Below are 27,628 nucleotides of genomic sequence, written 5' to 3' on the forward strand. Positions count from 1 at the left end.
TCAACTGCTAAATGAGGCTGGCAATGCCAAACTTCTCCACTATCCTGGGCTGCTTCCACATTATTTCACCCCTTTGCATTCTTAAAATTCATACATGAGAGCAGCTTTAATGTATCAAGGCAGACATGCTGGGTTAGACAAAACAAGGTCAATGAGCTTGGTAGGCAGATAAGTCAGCAAGTAGTTGGGCAAGGAAGGAAGCCAGCGATGATTGGTAGGGGTAATCTGTTAATAGACTGCTCTTTACCCAAAAGAGAAGCTACTGACACTGACTGTGGAACTAGGCCAGAGCCAGAAACTTCATAGTGCGAGGTGGAACCCCATTGATCCTTCATGTCATCTGACTGTTCTGAGCCAATAGCTGCAATACCACTACCATTGACAGTGGCAGCAACTAAGCGCAGTAGAGAGCAGAGCAGCAGCTCTCTTCTGGCAAGCTGCCACAGTGGCACAATGAGTAAGGATCAGCAAACTCACCATAGCTCACCACACGTGCCAGACCCCTGCTGGCCGCCATTTTGTGTAAAAATGGTGGCTCGGCCTTTTTCCTAAATAACTATTTATGCAAATGGTGGCTGTAAAGGGGCCATTTATACAACATTACAGGCATAAATAGATCAATAGATCGGTGAAGGAGCAGGTGGCTTACACGCTTGCCTGACTCTGCACACTCAGTTGGGTAAATGCGGGGATCCATGGACTGGCATCTGGGGGGCCAAGCCAGTGAGAAAGCGCTGAGCTTCAAGCCCCAACCAGACACCCACGCCATCCCTAGCCTGGGTTTTGCCACAGTTTCTTGTTTGAGACCCCTAGTGCCTTACGTAATCTGCTTATAACTGTTACTTCATCATGTACAAATGAGAGATGAAGTGAGGACTGTATTGGAGGTGTATGGTGGGAAGGAGGATGGTACAGACATGTCATAGATGAACAAATCTAGAAAGCTAGATGGGAAGCACCCAAGGAAACCCCTCTTCAGCTCCCTTCCCACACACCCACAATGACATGGGAGCTACTTTCCTGTTATGCTATCCCATGCTTCTGGGAAGTGTGTGTGAATAAAGAAAAACACATGGTCAGGGCCAATTGTATGGATTTTCCCCATTCCCTTACCCAATTACTGCTGTGCTGATCAAGCAGAAAGGTCCACACTATGTGACCCATACATGTACCTGCTCGATGTATATGTCTTCCACAACCACATGGATGTGCTTCACAGAGAAACAGCTTCCATGCTGCTGCTGCTGCTGTGTATGTTCATGTGTGTGTGTGTGTGTGTGTGTGTGTGTGAGTAAGGACCCAATGCTTAAGGAAGCCCCAAACAAAGGACCATCTGGTGGCCTTGTGGCCACAGGCATACCTGGTGTCACTAGTAGGCAGCTAAGAACTGCCATTTTAAATTTCTTACAATGCCTTGGAAAGCCCACTGTAGAATCGGTCCAGGGCTTTATGGGGAATTTAAATGCCCCCCACACATACACATAGTGAGGAAGTGCCATTTTAATTTCCCACAAGGCCCTGGACCAATGCTAAGTTGAGGCAGTGGAGGCTGGTGGCTCTGATGTCAGTGGGGCGGTAAATCCACTTTGGGTTTCAATCAGAACCAGTCAGAACTCTAAAGGAGCTATCCAAGGTGAACACCTTGGATAGCTCCTTTAGAATTCTGATTGAAACCCAGAGCAGATTCACCACTCCAGTGACATCAGAGCCACCAGTCTCCACCGAGTTAAGAGGATCGTGTGATATTTAAAATGGTAGCTCACATAACTGGTCACCAGTGTGTCAGGGGAGGGGGGGTAGGATAGGCATCAGTGCCAGGGGGCTATACAGGAGTGCTGCAGTTCCAGCAGCTGCCTGAGGGTGCTCAATGCTGGTGCCAATCCTAAAAGAGCTGTTCCTTGTACTACTAAAAAAAAATGGACTTTTTTTAGGTTATTAATATCAGTAGGAGAAGAGGATATTCAGAATTTCTAGACAAATAACAAGGATAATCCTTACCATGTAGCAGTTGTTTTGAAATGGAGAAACCCGTTAAACTGTCGACACAGTGTTGGGGAAAGACTCAAATAAACAATGAAAACACAAAACCGTATAATTATACAATAGTTATCTCCTTATTCCCTTACATCTGTCCCCCGCCCCCTCCTCTGATGCACACCCCACTTGTCACTCTTTGTCATACCATATCTATATTATCTGCCTAATTCTGCAACTGGATCAGGAAGGGCAGAATGCCTGTCCCTAGACGACAATGAACCCATGGCTTAGCCCACGCGGATTTATTTGCAGTAATGATTCCTTTATCTGTGACCTCCTCAGGTTTCGTGCTGTTGCCTTTGAACTTGTTCAATATGCTCCCCAAAAGACATATAAATTATAATATCATTACAACAGGTCATTGTTAATAAGAGTTATAAGACATATGGAGGACAAAGGATTTCTTGTTGGCGAATGTGATAATAGTGGTAAAGCCATTTCCCGGATTACTTGTAGGTTTAACAGTTATGTGAACTCATAATGCCCCTAATTATCGAATGCCATTTTTCCCCTTTAGAGGTTGGCTCTATTCAAACCCCTACCTGTTTTTTTCCTAGCCAGTGGTTGAATTGTCTAGCCCTGCCAGTTAAAAAAACATTTACTAGCCCACTTTTTTTTTTTACTAGCCTGCCTGCCCATACATCCTTATGTTAGTCATTTGTGCATCAACCACCTGAAAGGAGAAAAAAAAGAGATCCAGAGACTTTCCACTTTGCAAAGATTCCACTGCCTGCTTGCCTGCAGGAAATTCTTACTCGCCACAGGTGACCAGGCAAGTGCTTATTATTCTCAGCCTAAATCAATCTATTACCACATCTAGCAGGATATTAGAAATTATACAATGCTATTTCATGTGACTTTTTTTACCTGTTTAGCTGTTTCTCTGCCATGTTTTCCCCTTCAGATAGCTATTTGTTTAGTCAAAAAAAGCTGTTGTTATTGTTAGGCTTCCCATGACGATGGCTTATTCTGGCCAGGATGTGATCGTGAGTAGCACTACGCAACTGGGTCTGGGATATGTGAAGGGCTGCCTGCCCCCATACAATTCTACCCACCTGTTAAGATCTTCTGGGGAGGCTCTGCTTTTCATCCCATCACTAAGCAAGATGTGCTTGATGAGTGTGCAGGACAGGGCTTTCTCCGTGGCAGCACCTAAACTCTGGAACACCTTCCCCCATAAGGATCGTTTAGCCCCTTCACACCCAAGATTTGTTATTATGAAGAAACACAAAAAAACCTCCAAGCAGTCAGTGGATTCTTATATTTTTATCTGTAAAGTAAAGAAGGGGGATGTTAAATATTAATTGTACTACCCTCTGTCAATAACCAGACGTTTATGTGTACTGTTAATGCCAAGCCTAGACTTGGCCCTGGGGCTTTGTGCAATATTATAGTGACTATTGAAGTGGACAATAGTCACTATAATACTGTTTACTTTACTAAAAAAAAAAAAATGTTGCCGTTATAGGGAATTGGGTCTTTTTGTTAAATCTCAAACCCAGAGAAGCAGAAATATACTGAAAAACTCAAAGAGTTTTGCATAGAAGCTTAAATTGCTTATTCAGAGTGCAAAGCTATGATGCATTTGGCAGACAATGCAAAAGCACACATCATTTACTTAATATATTGCACTAGCAAAATTTGAAGCACTGATTTTAAAATCTGGTGACTCAGAACTCAGAGCTCAATAGGGAGACAGATTATGGGAATGAATCGGCTCTTGGAGGCTTGATGAAATACTATTGTTTAACAAGATCTTTGTGTGAAAATAGTGTGTGTGTGTGTGTGTGTGTGTGTGTGAAAGGGGCGTTGACAGGATTACTCGTAATTACCCGTAAGTGGTTAGAAAATATTTGGAGTTCCTTAAACACTCCAGAAAGTACATGATGTTACACAACAACTCTATAAGGCAGCTATGCCATTGTTTTACAAGGAGGGGCTGTAAGCGAGCCTAAACCTTGCAAAACTGTTCAGCAGTAGATGTGAGAGGAACAGCTTGTAAAATCATTCAAGAAGGTTTCCTGTTATTTGCTACAGTACCATGGGACTCTCACAGTCAGTCTCAAAAATATCAAACATTTTGTCCTGAAGCATTGCTCCCTCATTATAAAGACTAACTGTACAATCCTGTTCATGTCTACTCAGAAGTAAACCCAACAGAGCTTACTCCTAGGTAGCTTGTCTGGAGCAATAATTTGGCTTTTATTGCGCTTCTCAGATGCTACTCTAGGCAATTAAGGGAGCAATCCTATGGCCCCTAGACAGCGGCTAGATGGCCATAGGATATGCTGTTTTCTGGGAACTGACCTTGGAGCCCATGCTCCAAGGTCGGTTCCTGGAAAACCAACCTCACCTCCCCCCACTTCCGTGCTGCCTCAAAGGCAGCACAGAACAGCTCCATCCTCTGTGCTCACAAGAGGAGCGCAGAGGGGCTGGAAAGGGGCATGGCTGGGGGCACTCCAGGGTAGGGAGAGTGTAGCTGCCTGTATGGCACATCCTACGTGCTGTACAGCAGCCTCCTTCCCCGCTCTGTACTCCTGTGGCTACACAGCTGCAATCGGCCATCTAGCTGAAAAAGCAGGGCAGGAGAAGCACGGAGGGAACAATCCCCTCCGTGCTTCTCCTGCCCTGCTTTGGATCGGTGGTCGTTTCTGAGTTTGGAGGCGGCTGCCTATCTTGATAGGTGTGTGCCCTAAAAATTTTTACCAAAGGGAGAAAGATACAGACCTGTTGAACTGAAACATCGTGGGTGGTTCCAACATGCATGGTAATCACTCGTTGCATCAAGTTTGTATGTGTGGATGTCCCATCACAGATCAAACACCACAGATAGGGAACTGGGTCACACTTTCATGTCCATCATGGCGGAAGGAGTCATAGGTCAAGGGTAGTGCAAATGCTATGCATGTAGGAAGTCCTGGGTTCCATCCCTGCCTTCTCCAGGTAGAGAACCTCTGGTAGCAGATCTGAGTGGGGGCAGGGAACTCTGCCTGACCCTTGGAAAACCACTTCCATTGGGAGTAGACAGCTGTCAATAGAACAAAACAGATCTGGTTAGAAGGAACCTCTTCTAAACAAGTTGGTGAGAATAAGGCTGCTTTATGGCTCATAACTCTGTGGTGCTGAAAATTTCTTCCAGATTTTTTTCAACAATTCCAGTTCAATTGATAGAAAATAAATTGCTTTCAAAAAGAAATTCAATGAAGAAAATCTCAGAGAAATTCTCATGGGTTGGGTGTGGGTTTCTTGTTCTTACCTTACTTAGAAGATGGCCCAGGAACATGCACAAGTGTCCTGTTTTTCATTGTACAATCATCTCTCTGGCAGCCTGTTTCCTCCTAAGCTTTGCACATTTCAGTTAAACCTCAGGGAAGCCATCATGAGTTAATTCCTCCCATAGGGCTTTTTCAGATCAGGAAATGCAGGCAGCCTAGGAGGTTGCAGAGCAATGGAGAGATGTGTAATAGAAAGAAAACACACACACAACACCCGTGGCCACCTTGTAGTGGTTAGGTAAGCTCAAGAACACCACAAAAATAAATTAAAGAACACCCTGAGAATGAAGCAGAATAACTGGAAACCTCATTAGGGGGGAAGAAAACTTTCAGGAAATTGGAGGACAGATTTAGGTGCAGTACTAGCTCCACCTCTTCCCTGAAGCTGGACACAACACCTCCCCCCCCCCCACACACACACCTGCATAGTGGTTGATGAAAAATGGGGGACAGCCTCCCAACACAGTTAATGCTATTGCCATTGGCAATGGCAGCACAAAACCCCTTACGAAAAATGAAAGGAGCTGTGTTGTAAGCCCTGTCAGTGATGAACCCTACTTGTGAGAAACTGTAGAGAATTTCCCCTACCCCCTGGAGAATTTTGGTGAAATTGTTTCTTTGCCCCCAAAGTGGGTGGAGAATTCTGAGAGGCCATTTGCATGCAGCTCTGCTCATAACATGTGAAGACTGACAGGTTAACAGGTGGCCTGACTCCACTGAAAAGCATTGTGTATGAGAGGTCCCTTTACACAGGGAGAGGGCTATTGCCTTCATGTCCTGCTTGTGGGCTTCACAGAGGCATCTGGTTCGCCCTTCGGGAAAACAGGAGGCTGGACCAGTCGGGTCTGACCCAGGAAAAGTCTTCTGATGTTCTTATGCAATGTTGCACTCCTAAAGTCTTAAATATGCATGTGTGAACCAGTTCCATGTTTTCATATCGCTGGAGATGTCAAACAATGACATCAGTTCACAGATTCAGGGCGGGTGAGAAATCATTTTCTACAATGGTTCCATTTAGCACCATGGACCTGCCTTTCTTTGGACCCAGTGGGGCCATTAGCCATGTCTGGGAAGTCCCCAAGCCTTGAGTCTTATTATCAGCAAGACCTGCCCCTGCTTCCAGCTGCTGCTACAGTTTGCCCAAGCTGAAACTGACAATGTCTGCATGTTGTTCCAGCCTTGTTAAATATTCTAGCACAAAAAAATGCTATGCATATTTGAACCCTCACCTCTTGTTCTCTGAAATAAGAATTCTGTCTTCCCCACATTTTGCAAACAAAGGGAAATCCCTTTTATTCATGCTTCACACTTCCTATCAGCTATATGAGATTAAAGGGGGCCATCCACCCTGAAGGCTTATAGGTTTCCTGTGAGGTCATATGATTGAGAAACTAGAGCCTGGGTTACTTAACTCATGGCCTATAAAAGAAGGGATAAGCACCTAAAATATGAAGATTCCTGTTCAGGCCTTCATAGAGCACCAGAAATTGCAAAGTAAGTGAGTGGATTTTTAATTTGTCTTTTAATGATGGACCTCTCAAGGAAATTGATAAATGGTATGTGATTGAACTACATTAAGGTGATACTGAAAGCTGTCACCCGTGCCTTATAAAACTGGTTGGAATGCATTGCGCTCCATGAATCTGGTTAATTTCACCCAGAGCTAGATCTTCCGACCCAGTGTAGCCTTCACTGATAAGCTATCTTTTGATTATTAAGTGCTTTCAGTATCTGAATTTCACATCTGCTTGTGCTTATCTAATAATTACCTCCAACTTTAATGGTTAGTTGATTTTGTGTCCAACAGCAGAATAATTTGTTAGTATCTTCATCTCTTTGTTTAACACCCTGATTTAAATGCAGCTGGCAAACTGTCCCTTTGAAGGTATCATTAGGATTGCCTGTTGCAAAGGAATATGGGATTCCTGTGCCTTTAATCATTATACAGAAGAAGAGGGAATTTTGGCAAGTGCAGTCTGTCCTCCAGTATGTACTAGCTGTGATCCCCTTTTCTACAGAGCTGGGAACCCAGTTCCTTTGCATCTAGTCCCCTGATGCCACAGTCCCCTTCATATTCTTCTGTCATAGTTTTTGATCAACATAATTTTGCATTGCTGGAATATAATAGGGGAAGGGCCATAATTCAGTGGTAGAGCATGCAAACACTCCACGGTTCAATTCCTGGCATTTTCTAGGTAGAACTGGGAAAGCCCCCATCTTAAACCATGGAGAGCCACTGCCAGTCAGTGTAGACCAGCAGTAGGTAACCCAGTATCCTCCAAATGTTTTGAGCTACAACTCTCACAATCCCTGATCATTGGCCATGCTGATTGGGGCTGATGGGAGTTGTAGTCCAAAGGATCTAGGGCACCAGGTTGGTGTAGACAGTAATGAGCTAGATAGATAAGTGGTCTGACTCGATCATGGAGGAGAAACAAGCCATGATGGCTGATTTCCCCTCCCTGCATGTGCCAGTGGGATTAGCATAGTTACCCCCGGCAGCACAGCTTGTTGTGTCATGCAAACCCCAGGCAGGGTGGCTTGTTGCCATGGGTAACAAGTCACCCAGAACCCATATTACCCACAGCAACAAGCCACCCTGCCCGGGTTTGCATGACACAAGCTGGGTTGATGGGGGCAATTATGGTAATCCTTGAAAAATCCATCTCCGTTTGAAAAACAAATGGATTCCTCTGACATCCCTGCTTCAGTCAATTAAAACACCTTATCCACAAATATGGCTAGCCTTCATCTGATTGCTATACTATATAATCAGTACATTTGAGCTGGGAATGCCTTGGGTTAACTATCTTTAAATTCTTCCCTCAGGTCAAACTACTAAATAATGCTGGTGCTTCTAACATTTGGTGCTTTAGTTTCACAAGTGTCACCAGCAGTTACGCCGGCACAGCCACAAGCAAAACACAGCTGGGATCGGAATGCCTGTTCCCTGGTTGTATGTGGACCAACCGAGAAAGGGTTACCAGGGAGAGATGGGAGAGATGGGATCCAAGGACCAAAAGGGGACAAAGGAGACCAAGGTATGGAAAATACGAGACGACTTCCTCGTGGTTTGAACTACTGGGGTTCAGCTTTCCATTCACACAGTAAAGGCTGAATACTTAAAACCATGCAATTCCACAGAGGCTGTGCATTGAAAAACTTGTGTGATACAACTTTTTACCATAAGGATCCTCAATGCCATTGCTAATTACCTGGTGATGCATTAATCAGATATGCTTAAAAGCTACTGTTTGAGGAGCAATGGGTATTTTCAGAAGGGGGTTTTATTGTGCAATTGCCCTGCTTCATTTACAGGATTGGGGCGGGGGGTAGATGACATGAAATACCTGCACAGTATCTTTTGACTGGTAGCACAAGGAGACCTCCATCTCAAAGTAGCCAGTGTCTTGAGGATAATTTAGTTTCCACAAAGCTTGACTTTGTAATGATTCATACATTCCGAATATGGTTCAGATTCATTGTGAGTGGGGGTGCTTCCAGATGTGGCTTTTATCATGCAATCTCCCAGCCTTGTTCACAGGATTTTACAGGGAGTCTAGACAACATCGCCCTGAACTTGTAACTAGCCCATGTTTTCCCACTGCTTCCATCTTTTTCACGCACACACACACCAAATCCATTAAGGAGGGGGGAAATGGAATAGCTGCAAAATCGTCTTCACGCATGTACAGCATTTATTTATTTATTTATTTATTACCTTTAGGATTCTACCTCTCAGGGCCGATCTACATTGCAATGAAGTCAGTGCGCTCTTGGGTTAAATGCACTCGCATTAAAACGCGATTATCCACACTCACCCTCTTTTTCCATTCCAGTACCTCCACGAATGCACAAGCACAGTTCACACTCTGGTGCCATCCCATTTTCCTGCTTTCAAGGAAGGCTGCTGTCATTGGAGGCCAGGGCAAGAGGCTGGGGGGGTGTCTGCTGAGGCTCTTTTCCCCACACCAGCCCTTGACAGCTGGCACGAGGAAGAGGGGCAGCTGTTTTTTGTTTTTTTTGTTTTTAATTAAGGCATTATCTTCAAATCTTCAAAGAAGCAAATCTTCGAATAATTGTAGCTTCTCCAGCCCGATTGCTCTGCACACTTATCTGGGTAAGCCCAGGCAAGCATAAATTTTTTCACAGTCCCCTCCATGCTTGCAGCATGGAAAGAAACACACACACATATCCAGGCAGACAGTCATCACTATTCATGGACTAACATCAATAAAAATGTCCGCCACTCAGGAGATGACGTTAAAACCCTGACTAGACCGAGGTACTTTTGGTGGGAGACAAGAGGAGGCTAGGGGATGTTGACCTGGTGTTGAATGGGGTACAGCTACCCTTGAAAGACCAGGTCCGCAGCCTGGGGGTCATTTTGGACTCCCAGCTGTCCATGGAGGCTCAGGTGTCAGCTGTGAGGCAGACAGCGCTGTATCAACTCCATCTGATACAGCGGCTGCGCCCCTTCCTTCCCGACCATCTGCTCCCATCGGTAGTACATGCCCTGGTCTCCTCTCGTTTAGACTACTGTAATGCGCTCTATGTGGGGTTACCCTTGAAGATGGTTCGGAAGCTGCAGCTGGTACAGAATGCAGCGGCTCACCTGATTAAAGGCAGCCGCCGGCGAGATCACATCACTCCAGTGCTAAAGGAGTTGCACTGGTTACCAGTCGTTTTCCGGGCCAAATTCAAGGTGTTGGTTTTGACCTTTAAAACCCTATATGGTTCCGGCCCAGCCTATCTTAAGGAGCACCTCCAGTAGGGGTGGACAAAAGTGACTTACCTGTCCTCGAAGCTTGTTCGTGGTGGGGGGGGCGCTTCGCTGCTCCCCCCACGAAGTTCAGGCCGGGGGGGAGGCTTCCCGCCTCACCCGGCCGAAATTCAGGCCGGGGAGGAGGCTTCCCGCCTCGCCCGGCCGCAAACTCGAAAGTTAAAAAAAAAAAAATGCCCCCGTGATAGGCTACGTGACAATTAACGTAGCCTATCACGGCTAGATCTGCAAAGTCAACCATGATAGGCTACGTCAATCGTCACGTAGCCTATCACGGGTGACTTAAAAAAAAAAAGCGCGTACGCTAATGGCGGCCCCCATAGGGAGCCGCCATTCGCGTTCCTTATTTGGTTGCTGTAGTCTAAGTAAAGATTTACGTAGACTACAGCAACCAAATAAGGAATGGGAATGGCGGCTCCCTATGGGGGCCGCCATTATCCGTACGCGCTTTTTTCTTTTTTTTTTTTAAAGTCACCCGTGATAGGCTACGTGACGATTGACGTAGCCTATCACGGCTGACTTTGCAGATCTAGCCGTGATAGTCTACGTTAATCGTCACGTAGCCTATCACCGGGGCGTTTTTTTCTTTTTTTCTTTTATTGCAATGGTGGCGGCGGCAGCTGGTCGAAAGATCGGCTGCCGCCCCCGCCCAGGACGAACACCCGCCGAACCGCCAGCCGGACCCGCCGCCGGGAGGGACATTCGCCAAAGGTAAGTCCCGTCCCGGGGGGGGTGCGGGGGGGGTGCGGAGAATTTCTCCCCGAAACTTGTTCGGGGGGCCGAACACATTGGCGCTCGGCCCCCCAAAGTTTTGGGGAGAAATTCTCTGCCATCCCTAGCCTCCAGTAGCACCAGACAGGCCGCTTAACAAGATCAGCCTCGGAGGGCCTTCTCTCTGTCTCATCAGCCAGGACAGCTAGACTGGTGGGGACGAGGGAGAGGGCCTTTTCTGTAGTGGCCCCCACTCTGTGGAACTCCCTCCCTAGGGAACTCCGTCATGGCCCCTCTTTAATGAGCTTCCATCGTGCATTAAAAACGTGGCTGTTCAGGCAGGCATTTGGGGTGGGTTAGGGTATTTTAGAAAATGTTTTTATTGTAAAATTTTATTGTTTTATTGTGTGTTGTACATCGCCCAGAGTGGCTGGGTGACCAGCCAGATGGGCGATTAATAAATTAAATAATAAATAAATAAATAAATAAATAAAATTGTCCACAGACATTTTTATCGATGTTAGTCCGTGGACACTGAGGACTGTCTGCCTGGATATGTGTATGTTTTTCTTTCTGTGCAGCAAGTATATATGGGACTGTGAAAACATTTACACTTGCCTGGGCTTGCCTGGGCATGTGTGCAGAGCAAGTGGGCTGGAGAAGCTATGATTCTTCAAAGATTCACGTCTTTGAAAATTTGAAGATTTGAAGATAATGCCTTAATTAAAATAAATAAATAAGCCAAAGCAGGGGATAGAAAGAGGTAAAACTTAGTGTCATTTGAAGGGATAGAACAACCCCATGCTCAGTACAGGAAGCCTGATTCCCAGGAGGTCTCCCGTCCAAGTACTGACCAGGGCTGACCCTGCTTAGCTTCCAAGATCAGACAAGCATGCGCACATCCAGCCCTCTGCTGGTTGGTGATAAAACTTCCAGTGCAAGCTATGCTTGCCTATCAGTAGCCGGAAGACCACATGAGGGCATTGAGAGTTGTGATTGGACAGGAGGGAAATACAAACACCGCCGTATATGGGCAGGCGTGGTAGGGGACTACGACCTTATATGGTGACGAACATGGAAGAGCAGAGCACATGAATGGGAAATACTGGAATATCAGGGTATTGAAAGCGGTAGCAGGGAAGCGGGAAATTGCAGTTCCACTATGAACCGGGGGATGATGTAATGTGAAAAACAAGCAATGAAAGCTCATTGGAAGTGTAAAAAAATGTAAGTGTAGATCGGCCATCAGAGATCACTCTCTTGTTCATCGGTAGTGTATTTACTTAGGGGCCCTTTAAACATATTTTTCTGAGCAGCTCCTGTGCAGCTGGGATAATGTTCCATTGACCACATGAGTGTAGCCTGATTGTGTGGATCTCAGCTATGGAATAAGCAGCTTCTCTCCAAGCAACTGAGTCATTTCAGGTGCAATCCTATCTGAATGCCCGTCAGCTGATGGACATCCTACGTAGATCACCTCCATGCTTCTCCCACTCTGCATTTTTGCTCAACGGGCATTTTTGCCTGTCTAGCTTGGGCTTTGCAGAGGGGGAGGGAATGAGGCTGGGGAGGACTGGGGATAGATTGTATCCCCATTTCCCCAGTCGCCTCCCCACCCACAGAACTGCCCCCTTTCCCTTCTCTCTGAGGTTGCTTTTGCAAGTTTGGAGAGGGAGCCAGCATGGTTATCTCCATGCTGGCAAGGGGGGGGGAGGGGGCAGGGAGCTCAGACTCCTGGGTCTGAGGTTGGGTCACTGGGACTGACCTCAGATCTAGGAATCTAAACTATCCTATGGCCCTCCAGACGCTGTCTAGGGGCCAGAGGATTGCTCTCTTATGGTGCAATCCTATGTATGTTTAGACAGAAAAAAAAATCCTACATGATGGCTGGGGAATGCTGGCAGTTGTCAGGCTTTTTTCTGTATAAACATGCATAGATAGGATTGTGCCTTTAAACAGGGGGGAAAGGCACATGCCTCTCTGGTGGAGCAGATGCTTTGCATGCAGTCACTTGTGCCCTCCAGACATTGTTGAACTGCAACTCCCACAATCCCTGACATGTTGGCTGGGGCTAACGGGAATAATCATCCAAAACATTGGGAGGCCACCAGGTTTATTAATTTGTTATATTTTAAAACCGCCCAGTAACTGAAGTTCTCTGGGCAGTTGCCTATCTGTAAGGTAGGGCCTTGAAAGACCCCTGTCAGAAACTCTGGAGAGCTGCAGGGCCTTGAAAGGGCCTTGAGAGCTGTAGGGCCTTGAAAGACCCCTGTCAGAAACTCTGGAGAGCTGCAGCCGGCCAGTCAGAGTTGGGAATAACCAGCAGTGCTCTGACTCAGGGTAAGGCAGCTTCCTGTGTTCCTTTCTCAGACACATGGGAGCTGTGCATGGAAAAGCCACACTCCCATAGGACTAGGGCAGCAGTGCAGAGCCTCAGGTCTGGGGTCCCAATCTGACCCGCCAGGATTTCCAGGAAGGCCACACCCCCTTTTCCCCAACCACCAACCATTTGGCAGTTTCCCGGCTTTTGTGCAGTTTTCCCCCATTCCAAAAGGTTGAAATGACTCTCCTCAGCTTAGTTACTGGCGGTAAGCACTTCAAGCCAAAATGTGCTGGTACTTCTAGTACTTTTGGTTCCACAACGTTTGCCTGCCTTTGGCTTCGCCCACCGTTGAAATGTCCCCCGCACAGAATTTTTTCGAAATGGAGGTTCAGAACCCCAGGACTATGATAACTTTTAAAAGGTCCTGTTCTGGAAAGAGGAAAAATGTGAAGGAAGGCACATTTGACATAATTCTGTACTAGGAAACGAGCCAGTACTTTTTAATAACTAACATGAGGAATGTTAGCATCTTGTTTCTCTCTTTGTCATTCATCAGTTAATGGGAATAAAATGGGACTGAGTTTGGAACACTGAAGTCCATTGATTTCAATGGGCTTACAGTGGGTCTGATTAGTGCTGTTCTTTTACAAGTCACAATTCTTGGTGAGTGCTCACTGTGCAGTTTGTGCAAATCGGTGCTTTTCTAAAGCTTATTTCATGATATCTGTGATAATTTATTGCTCGTGGCTTTTGATTGCTTCCAAGAGTTATACAGCTTTGTTATTGCTCAGGGTTTGAATGACCTTGGGAAAATGGAGCGAGTGTCCTCCCAGCCTACCTTCTGTTCTCCTTCATTTCTGTTTATTTTAAAAATGTCCTTGGAATTGTTCGCAATGTGTTGTCTACTCTGTTGTGCAAATGAGAATGAAGAGCTGTTCAGATTCACCAGTGCAATGTTTCTTCTTTGACATATTTCCAAACACCTTCAGCATTTTTGTGTGCAGGTGAAAGCAACTTGGGACCAACAAATTTATAGATGGGTGGACTTGACACATATATGTATGTATGTATGTATGTATGTATTTATTCACAGCATTTTGACTCCGCTCCTCAGCCAAAAACGGTTTTCAGAGCAGTTTACAAAGATTAATAACAAGACAGTCCCTGCCTTCAGCCTTACAATCTAGAAGACATAACATAAAAGTAAAAGGGATTGGGGGGGGGGGAGCCAAGCGCAGGCACCAGTTCTTGGACTCAGAGTTCAGATATTTATTTGGGGACACAGGGTGGGGTGTGTAAATGCATTGTCTTTACTTTCTGCCAATTCTTACAAATTAGTTAATTCAGGTCAAAAATGTCTTTTTATTTCTAAACTAGGAGGCTCCAACATGGTGCCCATTGGCATGGTGCCCATTGGCACCAATGTGCCCACAGACACCTCTCTTGGAGCTTACCAGGCTCTCTGATCTTCCTGATTTTTATTTCATTTCTTAAGATTTTTTTTTTTTTAACTGGGAGACTGGCATGCTTCAAAGCAAAGTGCTGTCATCCAGCACCAGCTTTATCTGGGTTCAAAAGAGTTGTTTTGTATTTTGCAGCTCAGATCCCCACTTCTGCCTTGTAATTAGGTTCTTGAGAAAGTTACTTTTCTTTTAGCCTCACCAGTTTTCCTTCTGAGAAATGAGTGTTTTGTGACTGAACTTGCCCACCATGGCAGCCATTTTGTGAATGGACAAGGCTCCCTATGGCAGCCATTTTGTAAGAGTACCCATGACACTTTCTCAAAATGCCTAATATGGCCACCAGCCCCAAAAGGTTGGGGGCCACTGTTCTGATCCACCTGCTACAGCTTTCTGTTACCCTTTACCACAGGGATTGGGGAAGTTTTTTCTATTGAGGGCCATATTCCCTCAGGGGTACTTTGTCAGGGGCCGCACACCAGTGGTGGGCAGGGCCAAAGCCAGCAATGGGCAGGGTCATAGCCAAAAGTGGGCAGTGCAATCTCTTTCTCTATCTCTCTACAGCAGGCTGTAGAGCAAAAGAAAGATTCTTTGCAGAGGTCTGAAACTGGTTGTTTTCAAAGGGGATTTGAAATTAGGCCAAGGGCCTCAGGTTGCCCACCCCTCTTAGTCCTGTTCCCAATGAAACAAGGTTTGATAATCTTAGTTTATAACTAGAAAGGAGGGTTACCATGTCTGGAGGTTTGTCCAGAAGTGTTATAGCTTTGGCCCCCTTCTCAGGATCCCCAGGGGAAGGAGTAAAAACGCAGGGCGAAGGACCAGAATCGAGGGGGCTATTTTTCCTGCTTGGCCAGAGAGATTTTGCTCTTTGCTCCACCCCCAGGTCAACCAGGCACAACCAAGTCAGCTTCCCCTGACCCACCAGTTACCATCTCTTGACTTCACCAGCTGCCACCAGCTGCCACCAGCAGATGGGGCTGCAGACCTGCAATGGTGCAGAGGGAAGGAAGGAAGGAAGGAAGGAAAGAGGTGGTGTGCTGTAAGCTGCAGAAAGAGAAGTTTGGGGAGGAGCAGTGGAGGCTGGAGGCTCCAGTTTTGGTGGGGCCGTGAATCCATTCTGGGTTTCAGTCAGAACCAGCCAGAACTCCAAAAGAGCTATCCAAGGTCCTGAACCCATTTTGGGACTGGGTTCAGCACTTTGGATAGCTTCTTTAGAGTTCTGGCTGGTTCTGACTGAAACTCAGAATGGATTCATAGCCTCACTGAAATCAGAGCCGCCAGCCTCTACTGGAGAGGAGAATGGGTTAAAACCGAAACAGAATTACAATTGCAACAAAAATGCTTTCCCATGACTAATGTAGTAATGCAGCCTTCTTGAATTCCTAAAAATGTCAACGTGACCCATGGAGTGATTTATGCGCCCCTGCATTTGAAGCCTCATGCAGGCCAGAGGAGCCCTTTTGGCTGCTAATTTGATATGCATTCTCTGATGTCACTGACACATTTGCAAAGTGGACTATGTAGCGGGAACAGAGAAACCTTTGAATCTCAGTTCCCAAGTCCACTGAACTCCGAAAGCAATGATGGTTTCAAGCAGAGATGTAAGAAAAGGCAGAGGAGAAAGTAAGTCGGAAGAATGGAGTGGAGTGGAGTGGAGTGGAGTGGAGTGGAGTGGAGTGGAGTGGAGGAGCGTGGTAACATTCCCAGCCACCTTACTTAGTGCCTTAGCTAATTTAACAATGATGATCTAACATTACATTGAAAAATTCCTCATCATTATGCTATGCTTCTGGTGTTTGTATCTTGAAATTGAAGATGATATAAGGTCAAAATGATGCTATTTCCTGGAAGCAGTATATAAAGGTCTGTTATCTTTGTATTTCTCTGTGCTGAGTTTGGCTGTAATTTATCAGCCTTGCATTCATCTCCAAAAGCACCAATTGTTCACCCACTTGATAAGCCACCGATTCAATATTTTATCAAACACCAGGCTTGCAAGGACCACGAGGGATACTAGGTCCTCCAGGGAAAATGGGCCCAGCTGGACCAGTTGGAGGAAAGGGGGCCCAAGGAGACAAAGGACCAAAAGGAGATGTTGGAGCAATAGGTAAGAAGTGCCTCTGACCAAATGAATTGTCCTCAGCATACAGTGCAATCCTATATTGGTCGATTCAGAAGAAACCATCATGGAGTTCAATGGTACTTACTCCCAGGTAAGTCTGTGTAGGATTGCAGCCTTAACAGATGAGCCAAACAATCTTAGGAATGTCTACTCAGAAGTAAGCCCCACTGAAATGAGTGGGACCTCCTCCCAAGTGAACACAGAATTGCACCCTAAAGTACAGAACTTGTGTATGCATGGCATCTCAGGGAAGCCACTATTACAATAAAGTGAGCTATATTTTTACCCATGTCTGTCTCTAAGCCTTGTTAGAGGGTATCTTGCCTGTTGGAGCACATGGAACATTTGTCCTGGATGCACACCTTGGAAGGGGTACAGAGCCCTCCAAAGTGCACTGCCCCCGTTACCAACAGCAGCAGCATATCCTCCAAGACTGCACAAATGAAAGTAGGGACAAGGTGTATACTTGGAGCATTCTTTCTGACATTAAGGAGCATTGTCAGAGCACATCTTTGCACACTATGGAAAGGTCCTCGACTCCATCTGCTCAGCTCTGCAATAGACTATCCTAAACTGGTTTACGAAGCATCTTTATTCATAAATTGACCATAACACAGCTTCAACTCATATTCAACAACTTATTTATTTATTTAAAACACTTCTACACTGCACTTCATTATCTAATCACAGGGCAGCATATAAAATGCATTAGAATAATAATTAAAATGAAATTCAAAGATAAAAATAACTGCAAAGAAAATCTACCAAGCTAGATAGGTTTACTGTCAGGACAAAGGTGTCTGTTGCTGAGGAGCACTAAAGGGCTATATGACCCCACCAAGTTGTACATCTCGGGCAGCCTTCCCCAACCCCAAGCTGGCACCCTCCAGATGTTTTGACTACAACCCCCATCATCTCCAGCTGGCATGACCCATGGTTGGAAATGATGGGGGTTGTGGTTGAAAACATCTGGAGGGTGCTAGATTGGAGAAGATTGACCTAGGAGAAACATTCCATGTACCAAAATGGTACTAATGGACTGGGGGGGGGGAGATGAAATAGTGTAATGGTGTAATGATGAAATAGTGTAATCTCAAAGACTGATCCAGTGCTAGTCCAACATAGGCAGGTATTACTGAGTCCTTGCCCAGAGGAGTTTACAGTCTAAAGTTTGACAATGGAGAGAGAACAGAGGCGGTGGAGGAGTGAGAACAATAAAAGAGGATTGAGCAAGTGCACTTTTATGTAGTGGTTATGATGACAATGACATGGCACCATCACTGTACAGGTCACTTTACAAAGTAACTGATGCCAGAAAAAATATAGGTCTCTGTTCCAAGGAGCTTGCAATCTAAATTCCCATGGTGGGCAAGATAGCAGAAGGAGGGAACAGAAGAGAGGAAAAGGTGAGGCAATGGTAACAGGAGATGAATCTACCCAAATGCAATTCCACATGATCATTATTTCAGATGTGGGGGAGGTTGTAGGGGGTTAACCCTAAGGCTTCACATGGAAGAGGTGGGATTTGAAAGGGAAAAGAGAGTGTCACCATGTAAGTGTTCTGGAAGGGGGTTCCAGGCACAGGGGGCAGCAAGTGAACCTTCTCATTAAGGAGACTTTTAACTGGGTGAGGGTAGTAGAACTGGGAGACGAAAGGGCAGGGGAGGGCCATGTCAGGAGGTAAGGACAAAAGATATTGGGATCATTAGTAACTAGTTAGTGATGTTCTATAGTGGAATTGCAGTTGACAGTCAGCATTGTAGGATGAACTAGGCCTATTTCCCAAGCCTTCACGTCAGAGCTAGGCCTTAGGCACAGGCCAAGGCGGGGTGTCAGTAGCCAGGCAGGCACATATTTGAGACTGCTGTTTCCCAGATGAAGTCCCAGACTGCTCTGGGAGTTATTCCCAGTCAGGGAAAACCAATGAGCTGCTTGCCTGAAGGAGCAGAGCTACATCAGAGCACAGGGTTCCACCACAGGGGGCAGCAGCATGCAAATTCGAGAGCTCTAGCCCCAGCAATCCCTGGGGGCTAGAGTTCTACTCTGTTTGGGACATCTCTCTCTCTCTCTCTCTCTGCCTACTCATGTAGCCTTTTCCATTTGAGCAGGACCACGTGGAATCCAAGGTTTGCAGGGTCCTCCTGGAAATGCAGGCCCCTCTGGAGCAAAAGGCAGCAGTGGGCCACAAGGTGAAAAAGGTGTAAATGGACAAACAGGTAAGCCTGTCAAGGGAACAGGTGGCTTTTTACTATTAAATTCGATAAAATACATTGGCTGGGATCCAAGGGGCAACACAACCAGTTCTGCATGCCCAATGGGGAGTTGGGGCTGTAACCAAGTCACTGAGCGTGCCTAAAGCAGTTTTTGGGATCCCAGCTATCAATTTTAAAAATATGCTGGAGATGTTTATTTCAACCCTGTTGAACTTAGTGGCTCTTAGTAGAGCTTCAAATTTAGAAATGTTAGCAGAGGACAACGTTACTCTAATTTTTTCATAAACGTGATATTTCTCCTTCCCACCCTTTCCCCCTGGATGTCTTACTACAAATAGTGATGTACGGATGTTGTTAAATCTGTTCCTTCTGTGTTTCATGGATTGTCGGGTGTCTTTCATTCCATGACCAGCTCATTGATAAAATTGGATTCTTTTAACCAGGATTTCATTCTAATTCATACTTGCACACATGTGCATTAGTTAATGTGAATTTGCACAAATTCCCCCCCAATGAAAAAAATGTAAAAAAAAAAACCCACCACCACCACTGCATTTTCATAGTTTAGCCAACGGAGATAATGTGCATTTTTGGTCAGTGCTTTTTATTTTTTATATTTTTGTACGACTAAATTGGTGTACAATTTTGGGAAGGAAAAATACCATGCACAAGTTTGCAGAATCCACTTGGAAAAAGCTGGTCCACTACCGAATTCATAGACATTCAACCCCATTTGAAGCTGTTGCAGATTCTCCCACATCCCTAACTACAAACCAGTGAAACAATAGCAAATACATGATAGGCTGATAACCCTCAAGCTTCACTCTCATTGTTAGGCAATAGGCTGAAGTCATAAGAGAATGTGATCTGTGACAGCCCACTTCTGACCCCATTTTCATCTGTTCAGGCAACCAAGTGATAAACCAATTACCAAGGGGGGAAACTAGCATGTGTGAACTCATCACCGTTTGGAGATGGATTGCTATGGAATCCATCCAGTTGTAACTCTGCTTACGCTTTCCTATCCTGTTGTTCTCTATTAGGTTAACCGTCTAGAGCAGCCTTCCCCAACCTGGAGCCCTCCAAATGTGCTAGACTATAATTCCTGTAACCCCCAGTCAGTGCTGGCTATGGGATTATGGGAGTTGTAGTCCAGCACATCTGGAGAGTTCCTGTTTGGGGAAGGCTGGTCTGGATATTCAAACAAGCAATGCTTATCTTCATGTCTTTGTATATGTTGGTATACTACACAATCACTTGGAGAAACTTTTTAGTGTGAACCCATCACTTACATGAGCCAGTTCCATGATGGTGGCAACTTGGGGGAAGAAAACAGTCTTTACCAAAGAGAATGGATGTGGCTGACTGTACTAGCAGGTCTGTACCACTTCAGATTGCTGGTGAGAGCTCACATAATTGAATATTCCTCCAGTCCAGACATAAAAACTTCCCTGCACGTAGGAAATGAGCGTGACAGGGAGAAGGATTCTAGCCTAACCTCTATGACATGGCCATGGTCTGTGTGCAGAGATTTTTATTTTATTTTATTGGTATGGAGAGCATTCAGTTATATGAGCCTCCACCTGCAGTCTGAGGTGGTACAGTCCAGACACAGTTTTACCATCTCAGTGAGAACTAGACCCATGTAACCTGGTGCTTCACACTAAAGTTTTCTCAAAGCAATCAGGCACTCAGTGCATGCTGACACAGACAAAAGGAAAGTGCTACTTGTTGTGTAAACTGGCCCTCAAAGAGGCAGCCCTTTTTAAAATGTGGGTGTTTATTTTGAGCACCTGAGCTTGAAGACAAGTTCTGTGTTGCTCATCCAGGATGCCTGCAGTTTTATTTAGGTTTGCTTAATTTCATATCTGCTGTCAAAATTGTTCTTATTCCATTTATCTTGTTTAGATGCCTCCTTTCCCCAACCTGAGCCCCTGCAGATGTTTTGGAGTACAACTCCCATCATCCCTGACCACTGACCATGCTGAGTTGGGGCTGATGGGAATTGTAGTCCAGCACATCCAGAGGGCCTAGGTTGAGGAAAGCTGCTATAGACTGTGAGTCAATAGCAGCCAGGCACCAAAATACAACATATTTTTTTCTCTCCAAAGAATCTCAACATCTATTAGATATTATCCCTCAATTTCACATCTTGTATACTTTTTGAGACTGAATGTTTAATGGTTTATCAATAAGGATTTAACAGATACAGAAATACAGTCTTGTGGCTCCTTAAAAGACTAACAAATGAATAATGGCATAAGCTTTCATGGACTAGGGTCGCCACTTCATCAGATGCATTAGACTCTACTCCACAAAAGCTTATGCTGCTAGCCTTCCTCACACTGGTGCCCTCCAAATGTGTTGGACTCTAGCTCCCTATTGGCCATGCTGGCTGGGAATTATGAATGTTGCATTCCAGCAACACTGGCTATAATGCCTTTGCTAGTCTCTCTTAAGTGCCATAAGACTCTGTTGCTTTTGCCGTAAGAGACTCGTACAGCTCCCCTCTAGAAATAGATTTGTGAGGATCCTATCCTTCTCAGTATAAAATGGATCTATTATATAAACAATAAAGCAATCACTAGGTTGAAAGTAGAGCTAATCTGAAATGACCGACCTAGTTTTGTGTTTGTGATTGTTCAAAAGCTCCTCCCATCTGGGGTGATTTTTTCCCCCACTCTCAATATCACTGTAGGTCCAAAAGGAGCCACTGGAGCACAAGGTCCCCAAGGCAAAACAGGCCCCCCTGGCCCCCAAGGCATTAAAGGGCCAGTGGGTGAAAAGGGAGCGAAAGGCGATGTTGGAGCCAGAGGTAAGTGGTACAGGTATATTGAAAGGGTGCATCCTAACAAGCCTTTTTACTGACCTAGAACATTTCAGAGGAGATAAAAGGAGCCTCTTTTTCACACAGTGCTTCATTCGTAGGGATGTCCCTCCCTAGGAAATCTGGGGTTTTTTTTGACTTGACAGAGTTCTGCAGCGTGTATGACTCAATTTGCATTTGTGAGTGGGCTGCAGGCTTTTCCCCAGACTCCAGGGAAAAAAATTGTGCATTTTTTTCGCAGGTTCTGCAATTTGCTGAAATTTCTGAGCAATTTATGCAAATTCAGATGTAATTTGTACAAATTGCTCAGAAATTTGAGCAAATTTCAGAACCTGGGGGAAAATGCCTGGAACATCCACAAACTGGCCAGACTCACTCTTGACCAAATTAGGCACCACAGCAGGAACTGAAAGGAAGTGTGGGGGGGGACCTAGAAAGCTCAGCAAACTCCACCATGCAAATGGATTTCTCTGAAATCCCTAATCATTAGCTCATAAGTTGCGACTATAAGATCTGTTGGTGATCATTAGCTTTGAAGGCTTAAACAAAAAAAGATGAAGCAAATTCATGGAGGAAAGGTTTATCAGTAGTTACTAATATTCATGAGAGCTAAATAGAATCGCTGTATACAGAAGAAATATAACTCTGAACACCAGATGCTGAGGGACAAACGCCTTGTGTGAGCTTTTCAATGGAATCTGACTGATCATGGTTGGAAACAGGATACTGGGTTTACATGGACTTTGGTCTAATCCAGCAGGTTGGTTTTATGATGTTTCCAAGTAGTGAGATTAGCATCCCAGCCAAGGAGACCTGGGGAACTAGTCCAAAAGGAATGAGAAAGGTGTCATTGGGGAAGAGAGACCAAGCCAGGGAAACAGTAGCTTCTTGAGAGAGCATGATTGTCACCTTTTTTATATATAGACAGAAGTTCTTTACTTTTAATAGCTGTATAGCAAGTAGGAATCAACAGATAAAGCTAACGCCAGCTGGGTGCTGCAGTGATAGCGAAAAGTTTCTCCTGTTGATTTGTGTTCATGAAGGACACATCACTTCCCTCACCCCTTACCTTTACCACATCGCCATCCCTTTCCCCTTAACTTTATTGCCAAGTCTCATGGTACAGGCAATCTCCTGGGACATACCTCCCATGGCGGATTCTGATGATGGACCCCCTCAGAGCTGGACATTTTGGCCATGAATGGGGTGAGCTGAGGTGTGTGGGGGAGGAGGATCCCCAAGATCAGGCAGAGGTCCCTTCCTCTTGTGGAAGGCAGATCCTGGATCCAACCTGGTATTTTTAAAAACCCCAATACTAGCACACAAAGAATAAGAGATACCACCTGACAATTGACTTCCTGATTTTGTATCTTGCAATAGGATTACAAGGACCAACTGGAGTGCAAGGGCCAGTGGGGAAAACAGGCTCTCCTGGATCAAAAGGAGATAAAGGTTCTGTAGGTGAAAAAGGCACAAAAGGTGACAGCGGCCTCTCAGGTAAGTAGGATAACCTTTCATTGTTGTTGTTATTGGTCTTCATTTGGTAAAAGAGATTTGTTTAACAGAGCTTGGGAAAAGTTTAACTTGCCGTTGACCCCATTCAGTGCCCTTGTTAGCAAGGAAGGGTTTTCACAAGCCCTGCAAAATGTAGGAATTCAGATGATCAAGAAAACCTTTCCATGAAAAATTGGAATTTGCTTGCAAATCAGGCCAGACCCTCTTCTAACAAAACAAAATCGAACAGCTCCAGAGATAATATGTATTTTATTTAATTACAGGCCATTTGGCAAAATTACTTATCCCTGTTTGGGTCATAATTCAAACATCTATAATAAGGACAAGGTGATATGTCTGTGCTTCCGTGCAACCAAAGTTTTCTTTTAAAAGATAGCAAACACGTATTGATGTACACACAGGACCGGCCTTACCGTTAGGCAATGGGCAGCAAATTACCAGTTATTTAGGGCGCAACCCTATCAGGATAGGCGCCAGCCTCCAAACTCGGAGGCGACTGCCTATCCAATGAAGGGCAGGATCAGCACAGAGGGGATCTTCTGCTCCACGCGTCAGTCACCCTGCATTCATGGCTAGCAGCCAATTTCGGCTGTGTAGCTGTGGGACGTTGGAGCAGGGGTGGGGGCGGAGGCCAGACAACACATAGGAAGTGTCAGAAAGGCACTTCCGCCTTCCCTGCCCCAGCCAGCCCCCAGGAACATCCTGTTTTTGCTGCTCCATGCTGCTCTTACGAGTGTGGAGTGTGGGGCTGATCTGCGCTGCCTCATAGGCAGCACCGGAGCTGGGGGGAGGTCGGTTCTCAGACAACTGACCTTGGAGAGTGGGCTCTGAGGTCGATTCCCAGGAACCAACCTATCCTATGGCCGTCTAGCCCCTGACTAGCGGTCATAGGATTGTGCCCTTAATTCATTAATATATGTTTACTGTGGGGGTGCCAGTTGGATTGTTCACCTATAATTTTTCCTGTGAGGGAGAGAAGGAGGGAGGGAGGTGCCATTTGGATTAGCAAAGTATTTGGGGACAACACTGTTTACAAGGGGTTGTATCCAATGGGTTTTATTCAACGTGACTCTAACTTAAGTCCCTTCATTTTGATGGGTCTAGTCTAGGTAAGACTAACATTGGATACAAACCCTTCTCTTCTTCCACGTGATACTTCAGTACTATATCTTGCAGATCATGATTATTTTATACTTTCTCAGAGGTCAACCTTATGAAAAAACAAGTCAGCACCCTGGAGGGACAGCTAAAAGCCCTACAAGCCAGTTTCTCCAAGTACCAAAAAGGTAAGATGATGCATATGGCAGCAAAACTATGTTTTGAAATCGTCCTGTGTTAAGGGTTCCAATTTGACCCCATAACATGTGGGCCAGCGCAGCATACGCGTGATAGCACCGAGGTGCTCCTGAAACCCAGATTACAGAGCAGGCAGACGTCCCCACATGTGCCAACATTAGAGAATTAGTTGCAGTGCTGTTTCTGCAAGATTATGTCATGAGCATGAATATGCCCAACCAAACTCATTAAGCACAGGAATGAATTGGTGTAAATTAACCCTAAATATCACACAATGGTCCAAATAGCCTTCATTTGAAAATCTAACTACCTACAGCTTTTCTGCAAAATAATCATAGCATTTACTAACAGCTGCAAAGAAATATAAAAGGCAATGCATTGTTTTTGTTTCAGCTTTCTAAACTGCACCTACAGTGAACATGCTGGGACCTGGCCACAGTCGTGAGCCACTGTGCATTTTCAGTGGCTGCAGGTGTGGCTGCAGCTAAGGAGCCATTTCGAAACTGCTAGGCTAGGGTGGGGTTCTCTTGCTTCTGCTAATGGTGGGGTTACTTGGGAATCCACATGCTGCTGCAGCATTACTGAAAGAGGCACTGGCTTCCTCATTCCACACTTTTATCGACTGCAAATTGATAAAGTCTTCATTGGTCTACTGGCTTCACAAAATTCAATGGGTAACTATCACCCTGATGTGGAGATATGCGCCCTCCCTTTTCTATGTTCTAGTGGCGGCATTCCCAGGTGGCCGAATTGTTGGCAACAAAGTGTTTGTAACCAGTGGCTACGAAAGCAACTTCGATGATCTGAAGCAAAGGTGCCTGCAAGCCGGTGGCCAGCTCGCTGCCCCCAGAAACAGTGCTGAAAACAGTGCAGTCCACCAGATCGCTGTTCTCCATAAGAAACCGGTGTTTCTCGGGATAACCGATATCCAGACAGAGGGGAAATTCAAGTATCTGAATGGCGATGCCATTAGTTATTCCAACTGGCAACAGGGCGAACCCAATAATAGCAATGGCAGGGAGAATTGTGTAGAAATCTATATGAATGGCAAGTGGAATGACAAGTCCTGTGGTGAAAAGAGGCTAATAGTCTGCGAATTTTAGGCCATCTCTCATCCAGCATTCAACCCAGTTACAATGAGGAACACAGCTTTTAATATGCCATTTGCTTTTTATCTGTAGGCATTAAAGTAGTCATAATTTTGACAACCCTCACAAAATCCTGGTGAGGTAGGTCTGTTGTTATACATACATGTATAAGGTAGTCATTGACAAGTGTTCAAATCAAAACAACTTTACTGTAAAGGCCAGTTCACACAGGAAGCCAGATAATGAGGCACAATTGTATTATTATGACTTCCCACTTCCCTGAAGGGTGAGACATTCAGAAGCAGCGCTCCCATGTTTAGTTTCCTTTGGGTGAGAGAGCATGAGAGACTTTGCTTTATACAAGCAAAGCCTATTAGAAACAAACAGTCTCCTAAAAATGGGCCACAGATCTTCAGATAACAACTTGTTCAGGTTTCCCAAGGCATTATCTCACTGGAGAGCCACCACCAGTCAAGTGTAGATGATATTGGTCAAATGGAGCAATGATTCAACGTAGCACAAGGCAGCTTCATATTCATGTGTCTAAATTTTAGACTCTAAAGGGAGAGCAGATGCTGCAAGAAGAAGTGAGTTATTGTTGGAAGAAGTGGGGAGAGAGGAAAAGAAATGGGACTTCCTAGCTGCTAGAATCTGGGAAGTGTGTAGCACCTGCTAACCTCGAAGCAAAGTTATTTGGCTCTGCACTCAAAGCCAAACTGCATGTTTCCATGAATCTATTGGTGGGGCCAGCCCTACCATTAGGCAGAGAGAGGCAATTGCCTCAGGTGGCAGATGCTGTTGGACAGCAGTAGCAGCTTGCCAGCTCTTCCTCATGAACTCTTTGAATGGAGGTCAGAGCTGTGTGTGCCATACAACTAGGGCCCTTTAAACTAGCCTGCTGCCTCAGGTGTGGTGGAAGACACTATCCCATTGGTAGTGTCGAAGTAAGATTCAACTGCTAGTCCAGTCAGCTTCTGTACATGGACTGGGAAGGGGCCTCCATCTTGACCCTCACCTCCAACAGCAAAATACCTTGGCTGGCCCTGCCTGATGGCCACAGGAGATCTCCTGTAGCAAATGTTGCAAGTTTTATCTTCACACTTAGAAGAAACAGCTCAAGTAATCAAATTGACCTAAGGCTGTTCCTCATGTTACTCTGAATCAGTGTGGATTTCTTCAAATCCTTCTTAATGATTTAGAATGAACACATACATTTCAACTATCCAAAGTTGTCCGCTCTCTTAAATGTCTCTCCCTTGCTGCCCCTATATTCCTGGAACTCTCTTCCAGAATACCCGTGTGGCACCACCCCTCTCTCTCCCCGTTCAAATCACTTCTTCAGATCCACCTTTTCTGTGAAGCCTCTGGCTTAATTTCATCCCTTCCTGAGATGACGCCTAAGCATGTGTAACTGTGCTCTCACACATATTCTTCCCCTGTTATGCTCCCTCTCCTTTTCCTCCCATCCTTTCCCTCTATTGTCTACCCTCCTGTGGAAATTTAGACTGTAAGCTGCTTGGGGCAGGGCCTTGCTTGTGTTACCGTGTAAATTACTTGTCTACAGTGATGGAAATCATCATCATCATCAATTTCAGAAAGACATGGAAGGTCTCTTAAATCTGAAGTCTAAAGAATGGTGTGCTTGGAAAGCCACATCATGTTTTATGTGGGTGGGTAGATTTTTACCTGCGCAGGGTGTGTTTATATGTACTATATTTTCATAAATGTTCATTAAAAGAGTTTTTCTTCTAGTAAACAGAAGTATTTTTGATCATATGATCAAGCATTCATAGGAGTGTTTATTTCAGGTGGAGGTGTGCTAGAAAGTACTTAACCATGGGACCAATTAAGATGTGTGTGATACCTGTTTTCCATTGCTTGTCTCATGCAGTGCCAGCTCCAGGTTTTTGAGGGCCCTTGGGCAGGACACCCTCAATGGGCCCCCTTCCTCAGGGAGTTTACTTTCTCACCGCTGTTG

The 27,628-nt window shown here is 45.3% G+C and overlaps 1 protein-coding gene across 1 annotated transcript; it reads left to right on the forward strand.

The window, feature by feature from the left end:
• The first annotated feature begins 6,762 nt into the window (after window positions 1–6,762).
• LOC146350594 (uncharacterized) lies at window positions 6,763–27,421 on the forward strand. The gene is made up of 8 exons (XM_084845263.1): window positions 6,763–6,806; window positions 8,142–8,353; window positions 16,580–16,696; window positions 18,820–18,927; window positions 21,623–21,739; window positions 23,132–23,248; window positions 24,469–24,552; window positions 25,289–27,421. The coding sequence occupies exons 2-8, from the start codon at window positions 8,158–8,160 to the stop codon at window positions 25,663–25,665; spliced, it is 1,116 nt and encodes a 371-aa protein (XP_084701389.1). The 5' UTR covers window positions 6,763–6,806; window positions 8,142–8,157; the 3' UTR covers window positions 25,666–27,421.
• Window positions 27,422–27,628: the final 207 nt, after the last annotated feature.

This window comes from Heloderma suspectum, chromosome 3, assembly GCF_057233095.1.
Source record: "Heloderma suspectum isolate Gila_16-S chromosome 3, 16-S_ref, whole genome shotgun sequence".
NCBI lineage: Eukaryota > Metazoa > Chordata > Lepidosauria > Squamata > Helodermatidae > Heloderma > Heloderma suspectum.